Source organism: Marmota monax, unplaced genomic scaffold, assembly GCF_021218885.2.
Source record: "Marmota monax isolate L192 unplaced genomic scaffold, Marmota_monax_Labrador192_F-V1.1 WCK01_AAM20220418_F8-fsc00007, whole genome shotgun sequence".
Lineage (NCBI taxonomy): Eukaryota > Metazoa > Chordata > Mammalia > Rodentia > Sciuridae > Marmota > Marmota monax.
In genome coordinates this window covers 28,406,197-28,427,906 of record NW_026692781.1, presented here as the reverse complement: position 1 = coordinate 28,427,906, position 21,710 = coordinate 28,406,197, and the positions used below count along the sequence as shown (strand labels likewise).

The 21,710-nt window shown below is 35.5% G+C and overlaps 1 protein-coding gene across 5 annotated transcripts in view; it reads left to right on the top strand.

The window, feature by feature from the left end:
* The window catches only part of Hecw2 (HECT, C2 and WW domain containing E3 ubiquitin protein ligase 2), a 365,180-nt gene extending 351,123 nt beyond the window's left edge, over positions 1-14,057 (top strand). For all 5 annotated transcript variants that reach the window (XM_058580338.1, XM_046447322.2, XM_058580339.1 and 2 more), the window contains one exon: positions 7,355-14,057. In XM_058580338.1, coding sequence (XP_058436321.1) covers positions 7,355-7,466 — 112 coding nt within the window. In that variant the 3' untranslated portion in view covers positions 7,467-14,057. The remainder of the gene's footprint in view (positions 1-7,354) is intronic.
* The last annotated feature ends 7,653 nt before the right edge of the window (positions 14,058-21,710 follow it).

Here is a 21,710-nt window from a genome sequence, read left to right as displayed (position 1 = left end):
CCGACTCTGGAAATGTTCTTCCTGTAAAAAATTATATGTAACATTCTTCCTCAGAGCCATCCATGGGTGAAGAAGTTATCTGCTCACTATAAATTTTTTGTTTTGGGGGGATTTTTTTGGTACTAGGAATTGAACCCAGGGGCACTTAACCACTGAGCCACATCCCTAGCCCTGTTTTATATTTTATTTATAGACAGGGTCTCGCTGAGTTGCTTGGGGTCTGGCTGAGTGGCTGAGACTGGCCTGGAACTCACAATCCTCCACTTTAGCCTCCTAAGTTGCTGGGATTACAGGCATGTGCCACCGCATCCAGCAAGAGGTTATCTGCTCAGAATGAATAGTTTGAAGAGTTTCTTCAGCAGGTTATCCACCTGTACAGGAATTTCCCTATAGGAGTATTCCACACTGCATTTACAAATTCAGGTGCATATTTACTAAGGTGGCCTAATGAGACATTGAAATAAGCAATAATATGATAATCAATCTAATTTCTCTAGTCAGCCAATAGAAATTTATACTTGCTTATTATATGCAAAACCTTGTGGCCATTAGAAGTTGATCTCTGTTTATGTGGAGGACCTTAAAACACAGAGAGGGGAGTATTAGATATTTGCATGAACAGATAGTCAGCATCATTATCCACAAAAATGATATGAAAAATGAGTAGCTTGAGTACTAAGTACTGTTGAATTCCTTTCCAATAGTTCACACTGAATACCTTGTGAGGTCAAGGGTTGTGCTGTGCTGCCATAGGTGACACAGGTATTTGTGATTGAGTCTGAATAAGAATTCCTCCTCTAAACCTTATGGTTTCTTAAGAATATACTAATGAGGGTATTAGAGAAATTATGACTATTTTAAAATTTTTTAACAAGTTTTACCTTTATTTGTGTTAACAAAGCTATGTAGGCTAACAGAACTGCCACTGGGCTACTTTAATTGAATCTTATTGCTCTGTGTGATTAGTAACTTTGGATTATTCATGGTGATTACAAGCTCTTGATTAATGATTTATCCTCTACCCATTTCCTATATTCCTCCTCATGCTTAATGGCCCCTCTGCCGTCCCCCCTCAACACACCCAGTCATTAACTCCCGTTCACCCATGAATTAAATTGGAAAGGTCCTTGAATGAACACACCTGACTTGCAGATGTGGCCTTGCCTCCCCATCTGGCCACAGGTCCAACCTTGGCTCCTGTCACTTGCATTTCTCAGATTTCCTGGTGCTGCTTTCTCACACCCCAGGCAATCTGCTAAGAACATCCTTTTCCTTGTTGATCCAGAAAAGCTCTGTACACCTACAAATCCTTCAAACCTTGGCATGGAGAGTCTTCTATAAAGCTTTCCCCAACTCTGTGGAGCAGACTTATAACTCATTGTATTATTGTTTGTATGCCGAGCCCTAATTGCCCACAGGAATCTTTTGGATTAAACAAAGGTGTCTCAGTCTTCTGAGGAATTGCAGCCCTAAACTAGGGCTCACAGTTTATCAGGCAGAGGCAAAGGAAGGCTAGATTTCAGTGCCACTTGCCCCAGGTAGATTCCCTAGTACAGAGCACAGGCTGCACAGCCTGCAGGCCTCCCTTTTGGTGTGTATTTGCAGGCAGAGTATAAACTTCTTGAGGACAGAGATCAGACTTCTCATTCTCATCTACCAGGGTTCAGCATATAGTATATACACAGTAAGTGCTTGTTCAGTAAGTGAAGGAATAAATAAAATGTAATGCTAATTGAAAAATTAAATTTTATTCATCAAATCATTTTGCATGGGGATGACAAGCTTTCCCAGTATGGGATCTTCAAGGAGAAAAATAATGAGAGATTCTGAAATTGAAAGAACTTAAATTCTGCCTGACAACCTATTGGCTCCAAATTAGGGCACCCCAAAAGGCCAGAAAAGGAGAGAAGGAGAAGAAACACCAGGACCTTTGCAGATACTCAGAAGAAGCCCAGCTTTGACTGCTGTAGTGTGTGACCATGACAAAAACTTCAGGCTCACCTGATCTCCTTAAGGAAGCCTGTGAACATACTTTCACATCAGTAAAATTTGGACTTGCCAAATCATTAGATTGGGAATATGCCTATTTTCAAAGAAATCTTGACATTGGAAATTGATATATTTCAAGATTCCTTAGGATCCTCTAGAATGGTCTTAAGTATTTTTGGTTGATCAATTGCTTGATGAAGGAGTGCAAATAGGAGTAATAAAAATGAAATATGAAGGGTTGCACAATACTGTCAATTAAGAAAATAAGGGAGTTAACACTTTCTAAGTTGTAATGCAGATAAAAAGAATTTATTTGATGCAAAGGCATTTTATTTCTAAGACTATCTACTAGATAACATAAGGTACATGATTTTCTCTTTCTTTCCTCTCATTTTAAAATCTTAAACACAGAAATCACTTCTGGAAGAATGAGAAATAAATGAATAAATACATTCACACAGAGGAAACAGCACATTAATCAATTAGCTGACCTATGGAAATATAATTGTGATATTTTTGGCTTACTGGATTTGGATAACTGACTTTTCAATCTACAGGGAAAAAAGGGGGTATAAATACATGAGCTCCCTGTTAACATTTGAAGGATTCAGAAAGCACTATGAGATCTATTAAGTCAGACCAGATATATGGAGGGTTTTTACATCTTGATATTTATGCCAGAAGATTTCCTGAAGATGTGTTTAGACCTGTTCTCCTTGAGTGGTCTTGGTTGGATAGATTAAAAAAAAAAAACTAAATTCATTATAAACTTTAGTGTGACTGGCTTTGAAAGATTTGGAAAATGTTCTTTTACTGAGACAGAATAGCTGGACAGGCTTTTGCTGCCAATATCAACACAGTCCAAGGGCCCTCCTGTTATTTTCTACTAGAGTTTTCTTAGGACATGGAATGGGGTGGGGGTGGAGGGTGTGAAAAGCCTCAGAGGATTTTGTTTTGTTTTGCCTTTTTATTCCTTTCTTGGCTCATATAGCAAGTTGATGGTAAATATTGGGCAATTCATTTAACCACACTCTTCCTCAATTTCCTCATTAGTAATACTGTCTTGTTTATAAGCAGTTTTGAAATTTTTGCAAGCACACAAAATGTTGGTGTGCATGTCCAATGTAGATATCTTGTTTCTAATTTACTTGATGTCTCTCCAATAGTGGGGACAACCTATATCAGACTTGCTTAAAATAACTGTTAGAATGCAGATCCCCAGGTCCACCCCAAATCTTCTCAAGGGGTGTAACTAAAAGTCCCTGTTGTAAACAAAAGTCCCTGTTGTAAACAACTCATTGGCTGATTCCAAAGCACTCCAAAGTAGCTCTGTTTTCTGGTAGGCCTGAGATTGAACTAGATAGTTTGATCACTTAAAAATCCCCTGGTATCTCCCAAGATTTTTCTGGACTGACCCAATCTTGACCATTTTCCTCAGAGCTGCTGCATATTAAGATTGAACCACTCATTTAAAAAATACCTGAAGCTTATTTTGTGAATTCCTCTCCATATGTAACCAGGTAGGATGTTGAGGACTAGCAGCTCGTAGTCAGGCCTGGGATGAAATTATCACTCAAGCTTTCAAAAGTAAAAGAATGGAGCCAGTGTGCAGAAAATCACCTGCTTTCACTTTAATGTTGGACTTTCCCTAGAAGACCCAAAGTTGAGGTCTTATTCTTGATTTGGCCACTGATTCAGCTTTGACCTCGGGAAAACCATTTAGTCTTTCACACAGTTTTCCCTTCCACAGTATATGCTGTCTCCATCCATCCTCATGAAGCCTTTTCCAGAGGAGCTGTTCAGTTTTTTTCAGAAGGAAAGTTGTGTTGTGGTAACTATATGTTATGTAAGCAGATGTAATTTAAGAAGGAGTGATGACCTTAGATTATATAGCAATAATGGTGATTATATCTTATGACTAAAGAAGAGTGAAAAAGATTGATCAGTACTTCCCTTTGTATTGAGAATTGAAAAGAGTGCCCTAGCTCATGAATTTACTGGATAATGCACTATGGTACCTATAAAGAGATAACAGGAACTGCAAAGAAATATGCAGAATTTCTGTTTCTTTGCTCAGACACCTAGAAGCATTTTAGGGCAGCTACTTACCACCAGCTTTGCCTCGCCACCTTCCCTTTAAAGACAATTCTACTGTTTCACATTATCATCACAGTTGCTACCTTTCTTAGATGCTTCATGACCTTGAAACTTGTTACTTGTTTTCTACTGCTGCAAAACAAATTATATCAACTTAGTGGTTTAAAACAACACACATCTTTCTATGGGGCAGGAGTCCAGGCACTGCTTGGTTGAGTTGTCTGTTCAGTGACACACATGGCTGAAGTCAAGGTGATAGCTGGGCTGTGTTCTCATCTGAAGGCTCAACTATGGAAAGATCTACTTCCAAGCTCCCTTAGGTTGTTGGCAGCATTCATTCCTTAAAGCTGTGAATTTCATAGCAACTCGCTTCTTCAAATCCAGTAATAGAGTCTCTCTTTATTTTCTAGCATGTGTACAAATCAGTAAGAAATCCTAAGGCTTTAGAAGATGAATGCATTTCACACCCATTAGAATGGCTATTATAAAAGTAAAATTTTTGTAAAAACCGAAATAAGTGTTGGCAAGGATATAGAGAAATTGCAACCCATGTGTACTATTGGTGAGAATGTAAAATAGTATGGCCATTAAGGAAAATAGTATGGTGATTCCTGAAAATATTAAAAATAGAATTACCATATGATCCAGTAATTCTAATTCTGCATATACATCCCCAAAACAAGTTGAAAGCAGGAACTTAAACATATTTTTATATCCATGTTCATAGTAGAATTATTCACAATAGCCAAAAGGTCGAAGCAATTCATGTTCATCAATGGATTTATGGATAATGGTGTGTGTGTGTGTGTGTGTGTGTATGTATAATGAAATATTATTCAGCCTTAAAAAGGAAGGAAATTCTGACCCAAACTCTGATATGAAACTTGAAAACATTATATTAAGTGAAATTAACCAGACACAATGGACAAATGTTTCAAGTACATAGAATAATAAAAATCATAGAGACAAAAAGTAGACTGGTAGGTTCCAGGGGCCAGAGAAAGGGAGAAACAGGACTTATTGTTTAAAGGGTTTAGGGCTTCAGTTTTACAAGATGAAAAAGTTCTGTGATGCTTGATGATAGTGGTTGCCAAACAATGTAAATGCACTTAATGCTTACAATGGTAAATTTTATGTTTTGTATATTTTGCCATAGTAAAAACATTAAAAAGAAAAGATGAAATGAATATAAAGATCACAAAACAGGCAGTTTAACAAGTAAGCAGACTTGGGGAAAGATACTGAATCTTTTGATAACTAAAAAGGTAAAAATGAAAAAAATAACAATGATACACCATATTTTAGCCTAATTGGATAATGAATGTGTACCTGTCACACATAGCCTGGCATATAATTCTGTTCCAAACATTTCACTTTTCTACTTCTTCAGCTCCCTCTAGAACAGAGATTAAAGTCTTCACTTAATATTTTTATTCCAGTGTTTCCCATGAGATAAGATTTTAAACTCCTGAGACTCTTTTAATATGCTCATTGAATTTTTAAAAATTAGGTTCTAGTATAAGGAGGTATAATAAGAATTACATTAACTGCATTTCTGAAATATTTATTGTATCCAAAAAAAGGTGCTTGACTGCAACTAGTAGATGATTTCCTCCAGTATATCTCAGAGTCTGTAGTGTCAGGATCAGTAAATTAGGTCAAACTATTTCAATGTTCTAAAATTGATATTCTTTAAAATATAACAGAGAGAGACCCTGCACATTCCTATTTCTAGTAAGTTATATGAACATATACCTGCTTTATTACCTCTTTATTGTCTCACGGTTTCTGTGGGTCTTGTTATCTTTTGGCAATTTATTGGAGGCAGATTAAATCTTTTTGATAACAAAAAAATGTAACTAAAAATATGTGTTATTAACTAGTTAAGAACTATGAACCAGGCACCTCGTAAAGCATTTTTCTGTTATTTGACTTTAATACATCCTTCTGAGACAAGTTATATTATTCCCTTTTGACCAGTGAAAAAATTGAGGCTCAGAATGCTAATAACTCACTGCAAATCACACAGCTGTGTACAAAGTTTAAATAAATCAAAGTCTCTCCAACTCCCAAAGTTCTGATCTTCCCACTGTTCTACCCCACATTTAAGAATATTAATTACATTTGTTTTATAAGTAAAAAGTTAGAAGTAAAAATTTAAGCACATTACCTTTTAGAAATAGCCTGTTAATAATCATAGATTCTAAAATTTTGTGTTGATTCAGGAGCATTTCTTAAGTCAAAATTGTTTTAGCTTCAGCTGAAAAGCTGTTGCACATTCAGAATCAAATGCTTCCTATTCCATGTCAAAAGTACAGATTTGCTTCCTGATAAGATGTACTATTTGGAGACTGTCTATTTTTTATTGTGATTCAGGTGCAAATAACAGGAAAACATTTTTTTTCCTATCTTGGCAAAGGGGAGTATTTCTAAAAAAGAATACTTAATGTAATGGTGATTTAAATGGCCATTTTTCTGCATTGTGAACGGGGAGAAGACAGATTATGGTGCAAGATTCAAAGAAGTAACAATGGTCTACTGACTTTAATAGAAAACTCCAGCCAAGGACTTTCCCAAAACTCTGAGATGTGAGACTGATCTTCAGAGACATCTAGTTCTCTTCCCTGCCCAAGAAAGTGGGAAAAAATGCCAAACCTCAGATTCAGAGAAACATCCAGGCCAATGCCAGTGCTGAAAATGAATGACTTATATTCATGTCTTTGAAAAAGTCTAAAAGAGAACAACAAAAACCTAAACTAACCTTTGTAATTCTTACACACTCAACAAACAATAATAATATATATGTAATATAGCTTTTAAACGGTTGTGAAAATGGAAAAAAAATAAATACTACTTCTCTTAGGGAAACCAAATCTGATTTTTTTTTCCTTTTTTGCCAGCAAGATTGAACCCAAGGGTACTTAACCACTGAACGGCATTCCCATCCTCTTTATATTTTTTTAATTTTGAGACAGGGTCTCACTAAGTTGCTTAGGGCCTCACTAAGTTGCTGAGGCTGGCTTTGAACTTGGGATCCTTAGGCTTCAGCTTCCCCAGCCACTGGGATTACAGATGTTTGCCATAATGCCCAGCTTAATTCTGACTTTAAAGTCAAACTATTTTCAAAGTTTTTCCCAAAAAAGTCTGAGAATTGCCAACAAACAAATCTGAATATGAAAAACATGCATGTGTACATGCACACACACTGATACACACCTTCATTTCCCTGGACTTGTTTTTAACCATGGACTGTTTGTTCTGTTTGCAGAGCTCATACTTGTTTTAACCGCCTGGATCTGCCCCCGTACCCATCCTTTTCCATGCTTTATGAGAAGCTCCTGACAGCAGTTGAAGAGACCAGTACCTTTGGACTTGAGTGATCTGGAAGCACCTCTTTATTGACAGGCAATTTCAGAAGCTGGCTTCCAGCATGACTGAGCATTGGAAGTCTCCAGCTCAGGCTTCCATTAGAGTAAAGCTGAGTGCTGTTAGTTTCCAGGAACATGTGCTCTCTCACGTTTGGGGACTGGTGATGAGTCCTCTTGGAAGGATTTGGGTGAGCTTGATGCCCAGGGAACAACCCAACAGTCTTTCAATCAACAGTTCTTGACTGCCAAACCTTTTCTATTTGTTATGTTCCAAGACAAAGATGAACCTGTACATGATCAGCTCCATGGCAATTTCTAGGGACTCAGGAGAATCTTGAAACTTACCCTTGAACGTGGTTCAAGCCAAACTGGCAGCACTTGGCCCAATCTCCAAATTAGTGCAAGTTAAATAATATAATAAAACAAATATATTTCCTGAAAATACATTCATTTAAGCCCTAAGTTATAACAATATTCATTTCTTGCTTATGAGTGCCTGCATGGTGTGCACTATAGGTTTCAGCTTTCATGGGATACAAGTAAAAATGAAACCAAGTCAATATGAGGTAACTTTAAAGATTCACAATAAGGTGGTTTGTGACAATGTATATGCAAGTGGTATGTGTGTAATTACGGCTGAAGACAAACTGTTACTCAATGAATTACTAATGGACAGATTTTATGCTTTATAATGCATGAAAACAATTTAAAAATAACTAGCAATTAATCACAGCATATCAGGAAAAATGTACACAGTGAGTTCTGTTTCTTTTTTATAGGTTCATTATATTTATGTTCTTTAAGATGTATATAAGAACCTACCTATCATACTATATGTATCACCTTTCCATTTTCATGTTCCATGCTTACTCGGGCATCATGCTAGTATGTATCCTTTTAAGCACTCTCAAGGGAACAAAAGGGCCTTTTATTTTTATAAAGGTAAAAAAAAATCCCCAAAATAATTTGCACTGAATGTACCAAAGTTGAAGGGACATTACAATATGACTAACAGCAACTCCATCACTTGACAAGTATAATAGAAAGTAGCTTCTAAATCAAACTTCCTTCACAGTGCCATGTCAACCACTACAAGGACTGTGCATCTAAGTAATAATTTTTTAAGACTCACTATATGTGATAGTATGATATGCATTTATTTAAAATGCATTAGACTCTCTTCCATCCATCAAATACTTTCCAGGATGGCATTTAATACAGATATTTCGTATTTCCCCCACTGCTTGTTATTTGTACAGCATCATTAAACACCAAGCTCAGTTAGGGAGCCATCAGCAACATTGAAGACATCAGCTCTCTTTAGTAATAAGAATTTCATTTTTCCTTATCAGTGAAGATGCCACAAATTGAAACTCTCAGTACTATATTTCTAAGCTTGCATTTTCACGGATGCATAATTTTCTTATTAATATCAAGAAACGATTTTTCTATGATATCTCAAAAACTGCATGACATCACTAATCTTACTTCTGCTTAATTTTTTAAAAAGGGTATCCTTCATTTTGATTGCTTTTGGAATTATTCCACACCATTGTTTGTTCCTTGATTTATGGCCATAACTAATCAGACGCACAATAGAGTAATCTAAATTGAGGATGGTAAGGCATTGGATTAACATATAGTTTGCCAGCCTATGAGCTTACAGGCACTGTTGGAACATTTCTTTGAGATTCATATTTATAAGTAGCCATGGAATTCCTATTATGGGATGTTGGCAATCTTACATCTTATAGAGGTGATATGCCCAGTTTTCAAAGGTGTTTTGTAAGAACTGATTGCTCTCCTGCCATTTGAACTGAGTATTCTATTGAGACCTGCAAGAACAGTGCCACTCATGTTGCATTTCTGCACTAAAGGCAGGTATTGCAGCATGGGTAATGTTCTAGGAAAAAGGTTATAGAAATCTGGAAATAACAAAGAAGATTTATATATGTACTATAATTGGGTGAGATAAAAAGGAAGGAGAAAAAAATTTTAACCGGAAATATTAGTTTGTACTGATTGACCATGAATACAAGTATATATTTAATTTTGCAAACTGTTTTTACTCGTTTGTATTTTTTCATTATAAGGAAAAGTATATAACACACTAACACACTCTTTTTAATCACATTTTTGATGTCTCAGAGCTGGCATTCACTAAGCAGCTGATAGAGAAGGTTATATTTTTTAAAAATACATTCATAGACCATATTAATTTTCATTTTGGTTTGAAACACTGTTATCATATGCCATATTACTAGGTAAAAGAGATTTGAAATAAAATGTATCTCTTTCTAACAAATATATTTCTTTGTTGAGGCATCCAACTTCTCAAATAACAGTTCTTTCCAATATATGTAGACATTCGTAATTAGCAGAATTGTCTAGTTGACACCATTCTCAGAATTGGAATTTATCAAAGATGTACTTAGCATATCAGAAAACCAGGACCAGGGATATAGCTCAGTGGTAGAGTGCTTGCTTGGCATGTGTAAGCCCCTGAGCTTAATCCCAGTGTCACAAAACAAACAAAAATGCATATCAGAAAACCATGATAACGTATTTATTCTTCTTCATTAGTAAAACAAAAAAACAGCCAATAATGACTCTATAAGATATTAAAATATGCTCCACATAATAAATTAGCCTTTAGTATACTCTACAATTAGAAATATCCATAAACATTTTCTTATGGACTGTGAGCCCAGATATCTTGGCTTTTTGGTCTAGTTTTCTTTAAGAAATTCACAAGTGATGCTCATTATACTCTAAGAGACAGTTATGATACATCATATAAATAGGCAGAACATCTTTTAGGTAGGAGAACAGGCATACTCTTGCCTTTCTCTCTGTTTCAGTGCCTGTGTTTGATGATGGAGATACAAAATTCTAAATCTGCCCTTCAAAAGCTCACAGTCTAGCAGAGGAGATGACATGGTTCCCAAAAATATGTTCAATAAAATTTGTTATGTTCTACAATCAAGGAATGAAGAGAGAACAGCTTATTCATCCAGGAAGATTCCATCACAGCTTCATATATGGGAGACTCAAATAAATCACAAAGTACTGTTTCTGCTGATAACTAATGACAAAAAATACTGTGTCAATATTAGTGAAGTATTGAGGCCCCGAATGCATTTACACAATGAGGATTTAAAGTGTATAATAAAGTGTGTAGGTGGGGAGCAGAACAGTGAAGGAGCAACTCCAGGATCTTCTAATTATCAAAGAAATGCCAAAATCAAGTCTGATAATTTCCCTTCATCTGTACTACAACATACCTTTGGTTTTCAGTGTAAGGAATTCCAATCCCTGAACCCAAACTACTTATGGGATCAAAACATTTTTCTTGTGCACAAGATGAATGGATTGGGGTCAAAGAAGTACAGTCACAATTTTTTAGCATATGTTGTATATATACTTTAGTAGAAATTCTGTAATCTGGAAAAAAACAATTAAACTAGAAATGAAATAAATCTTGCAAATTTAGGATATAGCTGCAAGTGACATTCTGTTCATTTAAATTCAAGTCTTAAGGAAGTAAGATGGCTAAAATCTAGCCATCACCAGCACAACAATCAAAAATGGTAAAATGCATTCAAATGATGATAAAGATAGTGTTTTAGGGTTTCAAAGTGCCTTTAGGCACATGTCTCTTGATTCTCAGGTACTTTGTTGGATAGAAGTATCAAGTCCTACCTGGGTTGAGGTTGATTTTCATGGGTGACTTTTTGAGATCAGTTCAGTACTTTATAGTCACAATTCTGTGTTTCATCTCAAGTGATGTAGCGACTAATGTTTGTATTGGACATTCCACTTTCAGCCAGTTTTGTAAGATGCTTCATCCACCCAAACTCTCACTTTCTTAAACACACTTTAAAATGTGATACCTTCTGGAAAGTCTATGAAGAAATTAATATATTAATGGACAAAACTCCTCATAAATGCAATGTTTATTTTTCACTTCTTGACATGAGAAATTTAAAACAGGCAAAATTTGATTGCTTTTGGTGTATTTCTATAGTATAGTGATTTCATTTTATCAACTATCATTTGAAAGAAAGATCATGGGAAAAGGACTAATCAGAGTCCCTTAGTTTTAATTTTTTAATAAGAATGGATTGAGAAAGCCCTGGTAGCTGAATTGCAGTGGTGATGGAAGAAGGGACCACTCTCATCTCTCTTTTTCTCCCCATCTTCCTCACATTTGTCCAATAATTTTTTTTTATGCTTTTGCACAAATTTTATGAGTCAGCCGCTTCTAAGACAAACATCTTAAAATGGAGAATCTAGAAGTCTGTCCAATTTAATCTTATTCAGGAAACTCCAAAGGCAGGGAAAATGATGCCATACCATCATTAAAAGGCATCAGGAACCCTGCATAAATTTTTTTTTAAAAAAGCCCATGCATATGAAGAATGTGACCTAATCCCTAGGCTGAGTCTGAGTTTCAGGCCCTCTTCTTTCATCTGCTTTCAAATTTATTTGATGAGTGACAACACTCTAGATCTTAGCCATCTTACTTCCATGAGACTTGAGTTTAAATTAATGAGAAAGTCACTTGTTACTATATTCTAACTTGGCAAAACTTATTTCCTTTCTAGTTCAATTGTGTTTTCCAGATAAAGTTGTCTAGCGTGGAAGCAAAGGAATGCCAGTGACATTGAAGCTTTCTGAATTGTGGCCTAAGGCCAACTGCTGCCCACTAAAAGGGAGATAAAAATAAAAGTGGAAAAGAGAAGCCCAGCAGTTTGCCAACCCCAAGAATGTAAGGCTAATTGTTGACCAACTCTTAAGATTCAGGGCCCTTAACTGCATTCCAAGGGAGGCATAAAGGACAGAATGAATTCGTGAGCTGCCCATTATAGTAGCTGAGGAAACTAACAAGGGTGGAAAAATCATCTTAGAGCATGCTGGTGGGGGCAGGATCATACTACAGTTAGGTTTCTTTGAGAATGAGAATGATTTGCTGCCTAATTAAGGCACTGCTTAGGAATCTACCTGGTAGGAAATAACCTCATTTTATAACTTCAATAAGTTAACATTTTCTGTACTGAAAAAAGGAATTTAGCCCCAAAACATTAACATTAACCATAGCTTAATCAGGAGATTCAACTATTTTGCATTCAATTATGTTGTGGATCTTTTAGATTTAGGAGTTATTGTTACTACTATCAAACACTATATGAAATAAAACAAAGATGCTTTTATTTCATTATGGTTAATTTGTGGGTTTTTTTTTTTCAGACATTCTTTGACATCAGAATAGGCTTTAGAACATTTTCATGGTACCCAGTGACAACTTAAATGTTCCCTGTTAATCTATCTAGAAAGCAAAATCATAAGTGAGGCTACTGAGTTGCAAGTAAAGACCTAATCAGCGTTTCTAATTCAATAAGTTAATCAAGACTAGACATACATTTGCTTAGGTTTTTATCTGCAAGGTACTTTATTTGGCTTTCATGATTCAATAGCCCAGCAGAATAGGATGGTCGCAGTTATATGGTTTCTTTGGAAAACAGGAGAATCACACTTGTGTTTGTGATTTTTATGTCTAGTGGCCTTGGGCAGGTGATATATTTCTATCCAACTTTCTTTTGAGATATTACACCCTGAGGAGTGTTGTTAAGCATGTTGTATGATTCAAACTGAATCAGCTATTACTGATGCAGGTAAGGAACCATCAGTAAACTTCTGGTTACTGTCACCTTCTGTAAAAAAGGATGGATGATGTTCAAGAAATACCTTGGAAGGATTAACCAGGAAACACACAGGACTGAATGTTCTTTTAGGACCTTGATGCTCTAAAAGATGTAATTACAACCTATTTTTCTTTATACGATATTATAAGTAAAATTTGGGGCCGTTTAAATGTTGGAAAGTGCATAAGATTACATGTTTTTATAATAGGGATGCAGGCATTCCAAAATAAATGAATAAAATACATGCATCTCTCTTGCCTCTTACTGAAAGTATTAATCTAATTTTATAATAATGCTTACTTTTTAATATTAAGGCTCTGTAAAAAAAACAAAAACAAAAACATTTATTTCTAAAATTTCAGTAGAGCACAGGTGGTGTATTTTTTTAAGGCTTTTCATTTCCTTCACTAATCCCACCCATTATGTCCACTACACCATGCAACACAGTTCATAGCAATGTTTTTATTTTTGTTGAGTTGATTTAAGCTTCATATTTATTCAATGCGACTTTTAATAGAGAATAATAATGGGAGATATTTGCTATTAGAATTAAGATTATACAGCTCTCATTTCATCTTACATTTAAATTTCTTTTCTTTTTTTCAAAGCAAATAATACAGATTATTGACATCCTAGAAATGGTATGTGGGTGATATTATATGGAGCCTAAGACTCCAAATCCTGGACTAGTTGCTCATTTTCTGGGAAGTCTGTATTCTTATCCTCACCAGGACCCCTGACTCTTGTGTTGTATTTTTTATGATTCTGAAATGCTTTAAGGTAAAGATATTTTAATGTGTACAATTTGTTTTATTTTCATACTGATCTCTATTTTTGTTTAAAACCATGTTACATCATGAAATCACTTAATCCAAAATAAATCTTCTTTTAAAAAATAGGTTATGACTTTTCTGTCATACTTTTGGGGAAGAAAAACTCAGGAGGGAGGAGAACAAAAGTAGGGAGAAAGGTCTCAGGGTTTAATCTAAGGGTCACATATTCACAAGCCTATGGGTAGGTAACCAGGTAGGTATTCAATGAGTGGAATTGGCTGGGTATAAGCAAAAAACTAGTGGGGCTTACCTCAAGAGGCATTGAAATAGTTTTCTCTAACAGATCTTAGTCACATGGAATTCAGGTGGTATTGAAAGGTGTTCTGCTTTATCAAGAGAAACCTAGAATATAATTTTTATATGATATTTCCAGTATTTTTTAAAATATTGGGTGGATCAAACCAACCATGTCTCCTGGTTGAGTTTCCTTGCAGGTGACGCATTTGGAACCCTTGATTTAATAACACTGTCTTTTATACTTGATTATTGATAGTGTAAATAAATTGACCAAATAAGTAAAGTGTTACTAAGATGTGGCAGTTAACAGGAAAATATGGGGAAAGAAAAACGGTGAATAAATACTACAAGGGCAGTCAATCACTAAAAAATATATTCGAAATGGTCTATTTCTTTCTGAAAACCAACTCATGATAATTCATATGATTTAAGAGGATCACTGTTAAGATTTTATGGAACAGATATACCATTAAACTCTTCATTTGACATTATATATTAGAAATCAGCTTCATGGTGCATGAGAGCAGTTAAAGCGGAAGATCCAGTTTCTATAACTGACTAAAATTTGACATTAACATTGAAGCAAGATATTGCATTCATGACACTGACATTCTGAGTTTTGTGTCATAATATTCCCCTCATGTTCTTTGACCTTAGTGTGCTTTTATTATGGCCAATTTATCTGCTTTATTATTTTCTTTTAATGTAAAACCCACTTAATTAGTGAATATGTAGTAATGCTTAATTGCCATCATCCCAGGAAGTCTTGCATGCCGAATTGTTTTATCCTTAAATCATGGAATAAAGATTTCCTCTTCATGCTTTCCTCTTTGTCGAGAAAATAAATATTAGAATCATAAGAATAAATTGAAATAAGAGCATCTGATAAAGATTTAACATTTGAGACACACATACTTTGTATATTTTCTTAGTCTGGTTATTTAAAAATCCTTGATTTGGTGGAACTTCCTGAGATGTTTAGTCACTAGTTTTTCATATAGTAAGAAAAAAAAAAGTAAGTTTCAAAAAAATCATCAGAAAAATGTATATTACTTTCATAGATCTTAGTCACATTACTAACATTTACTATAATGTTATAAAGTACACACCTCTGGTTACACAAAATACTTGAGTTGTATAATAATTCGTATCTATCTTGGTAGTCAGGTGACATTGGATAATGGACTCCAAGTCCAAATTCTTGAACTCTGTCATGACATTGTCCACATATTTCTCTACCTGCCCCACCCTCTACACCAAATTAAATTCCTAGACTCAAAGCCAAGTTAAGACCTGCTTTTTATTGCTATGATGCTTTTGTCCCCAGTGTCTGATATAATCTTTTGGAATGGATTAAACCATATAAAGGACATCTTTTGCAGTATGTAGAATCAAGTCTAAAAAAACCAAATGCTTTAAAACAGAATGTGTGTCCCAAAAATTCATATGCCAAAACCTAATTTCCAAACGTGATAGTGTTTAGAGGTAGGACCTTTAAGGGGTGATTAGATCATGAAGATGGAATCCACATAAATGGGGTTAGTCTACTTTTAAAAAGAGAACCCAGGGAGCTTCTTTACCCCTTCTGTCATGTGAGGGCACAGTAAAAAAATGGCCATCTATGAACAAGGAAGCCAGCCCTCACCGAATCTGCCAAGCCTTGATCTTTGGCTTTCCAGCCTACAGAACTATGAGAAATAACTTTCTCTCATTTATAGGTTGCCCTGTTTCTGATATTTAGGTGGACTGAGACACCAGAGGCCAAGAGGTTTCCTATGTCTGTTTCTTCCTAAGCTCACACTCACAGTTTCACCCTCTAAGTCTTACTTCAAAGGAAATTCAAGTTACAGGAAGAGAAAAGCAGCCATTAAAGAGAAAAATATATTTTTTTCCTAATACATAAGCAAGAGTTGATTCAGATTGTTCACTGCAGGTCTTCATAGGGTAGACCTGAATGAATAAATTACAGGTCCTTCTGATGGGTCCAGAAAATAGAGAGCCCAAAACTAAGATGGTCAAACCTAACTATGCCTGGGAAGTGCCTCCTACCTTCCAGTCTGATGGCCTAAAATCCAAGAAAAATCTCAAGTGACAAAATCTCAAAAAGAGAACAAATATGGGTATAGTTTTCTGAAACTGGCTGATCCAGGATTTTATTTCTTCTTTGGGATGGAGTGAGAAGTAATGGCGAGTAGCTGAGCTTTTCCCTTAGGAGCCAGCTCCTGATTCAATGGCTTCTCAGAACAGAACCAAACGAACAGACAAAAAAAAATAAAAATAAAAATAAAAATAAAGCCATTTTAAACTGTTGGTTAAGGAACTACCCATTAGTGCTAATTTACTATTACTGCAGTTTTAATTAGCAAACCATACCATCATTTCACATTATATTACCAGTAATGATAGAGGACCCTTCACCTTCAGATGTTGAGCTGTAGCTTGAAATGAGCTCTTCCTATACAACATTTCTTGTGTGTTTCATTTATTTTTAAGTAAATTCTTCACTTATCAAACATGGTTTCACTTTGAAAATAAGATCTTTTCCTGTTGAGCTATAATGAAAACTGATTCTTTCTGTAAACCACCCTGCCCTAACCAGAATCAAAGACATTTGATGATCCAGCAAGATACCACTTTGATTTTACCTGTTTCTTGGAGTGTACCCACAAAAAGCAAGGTCCATAAAATCAGAGTCTTTTCCTCACACAATACGACTGATGATTTGGAGCTAAAATGTTTGGGTTTGTTTTCTCTCATCTGCAATTAGCCTGTCTGTCATATCACTCATAACAATGTTTAAGAAGGAATGAAGATAACAGGCTGTCTGAATCTCTGGACCAAGCAGGAATGCCAACGTGTTGTGGCTGCTGTGCGTGTGTGCATATCTTTTCTAACCTGCCACACAGTTTAGGTGTGGTGGTGGTTGTCCGAGAACCATTAGTAAATATTTCCCAGCTGACTTTGACGTGGCCTTAGCTAAGGCCCTTAGTTAACACATGACATCATATTTCAAAAAATTAGCCCTACTCCTTGGAGAAATGGCTGATTCTAGAAAGAAAAAAAGAAAAAAATAGCAGATGAACCTGGAGCATCTTGTAATGCTGCAAAGTAAGGAAGTGATAAGAAACAAAAAACACCATACATGTCTGCCAAAGGGATGTGGAAGCTAACTAAAAGAGCTCCAGGGGCCAAATGTGGAATAATTGGAGCGACAAAATAGAGTGGTATCAGATTATAACAGAAACTATAAAATAAATACTATTAGTCCATGGGAATGAATAAGTAATTAAATAATTAAAGAGAGAAATCTCCTGTACAGAAAAATTCCAAATAATTTATGTAGATAATTGCTGTTGAGCTTTCTAAATGGGAGTAAAGGGAGAAAAGGAACTTCACTGACAGGTAATCAAGGTAATCAATGAATTCTATAGATAGTGTATACTATTGATGATTTGATAAAAATGCCACTTTAATACCTCTAAACCCCAAATCCCAGTCTAACCATAAGAAAAACATCAAATTTCAATAGTGATGCATTCTTCAAAATACTTAAATCTATTAATTATCAAAATTGTCAAGATTATCAGAACTAAGTCTGAAAAGGTTTTCAGACAAGAGAAGCCTAATGAGATATATCTATAACATCATCATCATCATAATAATGTGTCAAGATCAATTTATTAGTTATAACTAATGGACCATACTGAAGTAAGATGTAAGTAGGGGAAAGTAGGTGCCAGGTAGGTTGAAACTATATACTATTGTCAAATTTTCTATAAATGTAAAACTACTTTTAACAATAAAGTATATTAAAAATAAATGGATGGGTTTAAGGATAAAAATTAGCACTAAATTAGAGCATGTAACAAAGCCCCTAAATCAATTCATTGGCAATTATTCACAGAGTAGCCAGAGGCTAGTCTTCAACTATAATCAAATAGCAACTATAAAAATGAATTATAATTTGCCAAGCATGTGCAATTCCTTGGGGTCAATCCCTAGCACTGAAAAAAAAATTGAGTATAAACAACTGCACAGACACTGGGAAGAATGTTTGCTTTATAGGAAAGCAATGATTTCATTCTTAGTGATATACTGTGTTACAGATAAGTAAGTTTGATATTGTGTATTAAAAGTAAATAGAAGTTGTTTTTTTTTAAAGAAAATAGAATTAGAGATTATCAAAAACTACCTCAGTGACAGGATCCACCTAAAGCAATTAGGAAAGGTCAGAGACTTGGAAACCAGATACAATGCCTACAAATTTTGGATGTTCAAAAAAATAAAGAAACAATCTCACACAAAAAATTGTCAACTCAATTCATCATGCAAAATGATGCTTTTAATTCTTAGAGTAATACCTCCATTTATCTGGTATTCCCAAGAACTAAATTATACAACCTAAAAGACCTTTACAATTTATTGCAACTTCCTGGTTTTAAGTAAAACTTAAAATCTTTAACTGTACCCTTGAGAATCTTTTAAAAGATTCATAATTTCTTAAGACACTAATAGGATATATTGGACAAAGTGAGTTTGTTGATGACTTATAGGCATCTAGATATCAAGTAAATGCTGTAATTGTTATCTTGATGGATTCCAGTGATTTATCTGTTTCAATTAAACTGTCTAGCCTATTGTGTACCATTAATACCTTTCTAATCTTCCTCCTTTGTTGGCTAAAACTTATGTTACTATACCCTTGCTGGAAGTAGCCCCTCTATTTTGCTGTGGCTGATTAGCAACATGCTAGGGAAATAGGCACACAAGCTTACCTAACATTCTTGATTTGTGCATCCGAGGGCTGTCCTTGGGTTAAAAGATGAACGTGATCATGTCTTAGAGAATAATGGGAAATACACACTTTCCCATCCACATGTCAGGTTACAATAAAATTTAGTCCCATATGATAATCTTAAAACACAAAATTTGGTAAATGACTCTAGGGAAATGGCCTAATGCAGTGAGCCTTAACCATACGTGTGGTTAAAAGGAACATTTAACAATAATGATTAGCAATTGCCATCTACTCTAATGATTATCATCTAAAAAGGTGTAAATTTAATACACAAAGAGAAGGGAAAACTCAGAATAAAGAGCTGTCCTTTAAGGAAATTAATCTTTATTCATAATTGGTTTGGAGTCTATGATTTACAACCCAATGACCCTAGCACTGAATTCCATAAAACATGAAGTACTATGTCTGACACATTGAAAGTGCTCAAAATATGAGGAAGTGGTAGCAATTGTCTGATATTTGGCTTCCCAAAGAGTCCTGACCTGGTGTCCACATTATGTATTGATTTTGAAAAGGCCTTGCTCACCCCTCTGTTGGAGATCTCTGTGGCTCTTACCAAAAGGACAAAGAACTTAGCCATTGCTATCTGATCTGTTTCTCTCTCTCATTGGGTCCATTTGGCTGAGTCACCCTTGTGAGCCAATTTAAGAGTCTGCTTTATCTTCTGGGAGGCTTCGCTTATTCACCTACCAGATGGCCAGATAGATGAGTCTCATTTTGTTGACATTAGAGACTGGGGAGCAGCAGCATATCAGCCTCTTCCAAGAACCAGAAGTAAACTCTTGGTGTTTCCCTTCTGGAGGTTTCACGACCCATGCAGAGGTTCCAAGGTTTGCTCAGGAAAAGGTGACCTATCTCCACCAGAGTGACTAAAACTAAAAGGACTGATGATGTCAATGGTTGGCAAGGATCCAGTGCATTCTCTGCACTGCTGATTAGAGTGGTAATTGATATGCCATTTAAGAAAACTGTTTGACGGGGCTGGGGTTGTAGCTCAGTGGTAGAGTACTTGCCTAACATGTGTGAGGCACTGGGTTGAATCCTCAACACCACATATAAATAAATAAATAAATAAATAAATAATAAAGGTACCTCAACAATTAAAAATAAATAAATAAAAACTGTTTGGCAGCATTAACTAAAAGCCAGACATATGCATAGCTATGACCAGCAAGTTCACTTTTGAGTGTCTGCCCAACAGAAATGAGTGCTTATGCACCAAAACACCCATTGGAGAAGTTTCATAGCACTTTATTAATAACTCTAGATAATGAAATGTCCATCAATGGTAGAATAAATAAATAGATTGTGTTTATATTCGTTTATTGAGCTATAAGTCAGAAATGAAATAATTAATTATTGCAACATCATGAATGAATCTCCCAGACAAAAGTGCCCTACAATAAAGAGAAGATACTGTAAATTTCATCTATATAAAGTTTTACTTCTGGGGTATGTGATGACATAAATCAAAATAGCAGTGTCCTTAGGGATACTGACTGGGAAAAAGAGCAGGGGAACCTCTGGGGGACTCAAAATATCCCATTTCTTGATCTGGATAATGGTTACAAGGGTATGTACATATTTCAATTTTATCAAGTGTACTTTTAAAATATGAGTGCTTCATTATAGGTCAATAAAAAGGAAGAATATTTAGGTAAAGTAAATTTACTTAAAAAGAACAAAAAGCATGATCTTTGATACCTGACAAAGCTAGCCTATATCCTGGCTCTGTACTTGTTTGTTATGAAAACTTGGGCACCCTCTCCAGTCCAGATCTCACTTTTTCCATTTGCAAGATAGAGATAATTCCTTTATAATGCATTGCTTTCTATGATATATAAGATAAAGATAATGCATATTTAGCACATGGCTTTGTACCTGGTAAGTGCTTAATAGGTATTTCTTTCCCAACCCACTGTGTCCTAGTGAACTGGACTCATTGCTTCTATCTATTACCATTGGAGGGCCACCAGATCTCAGTTCTATTTTTAGTGAAGAGTGATTGGCCTTATTCTGGCCCAAAAAGTAATGTAGCTTTCCCTTGATTGGATGGCCACATCACCTATTTCCTCAGATCCTTCCAATCAACATTTATTGAGTTGCTAATTTTTCCAGGCACCATGGTAGGTGCTGGGAGCACTGCTGGATAAAGCAGCCATGGCAGGCGCCTTTGGAACTCCCTTTGGGGAGTTTACAACCTGACAGGAATGACAGGCAATAAACAAATAAATCCATGATTACTAATTGTAATTTTTTAAAAGTGCTCTAAAGAACAAGGAGCATCAGTGGACTGAAACAGCCTCTTGCGATGTAACATGTAAGATGAGAACTGAGGGTGGAAGAGGAGCCAGTCATTGGAAGATCAGAAGGAAAGCTCCTGCAATATCCTGTCATTGCAGTCCTATAAACATCCCAAATAATTACAGACTATACATAAAAGACAGAGTCATTGCCAAAGACAATCTTCTCATATTTGAACGTTGTAACATCTACTCTGCTTCTAAGAAATGGTTTTGCCTATTTCCTGTTCTCTTAGACATTATACAGACAGATAAGTCACTTTCTCCTGTAGTAATGCAAACTTGTTTGTATAATGTGTTATGGAGATAGGACACAGTGGGGAATGCAGAACGAGAACAGGTAATCTATACTTAGTTTGTAGTGCAGTGTACTAAAAAAA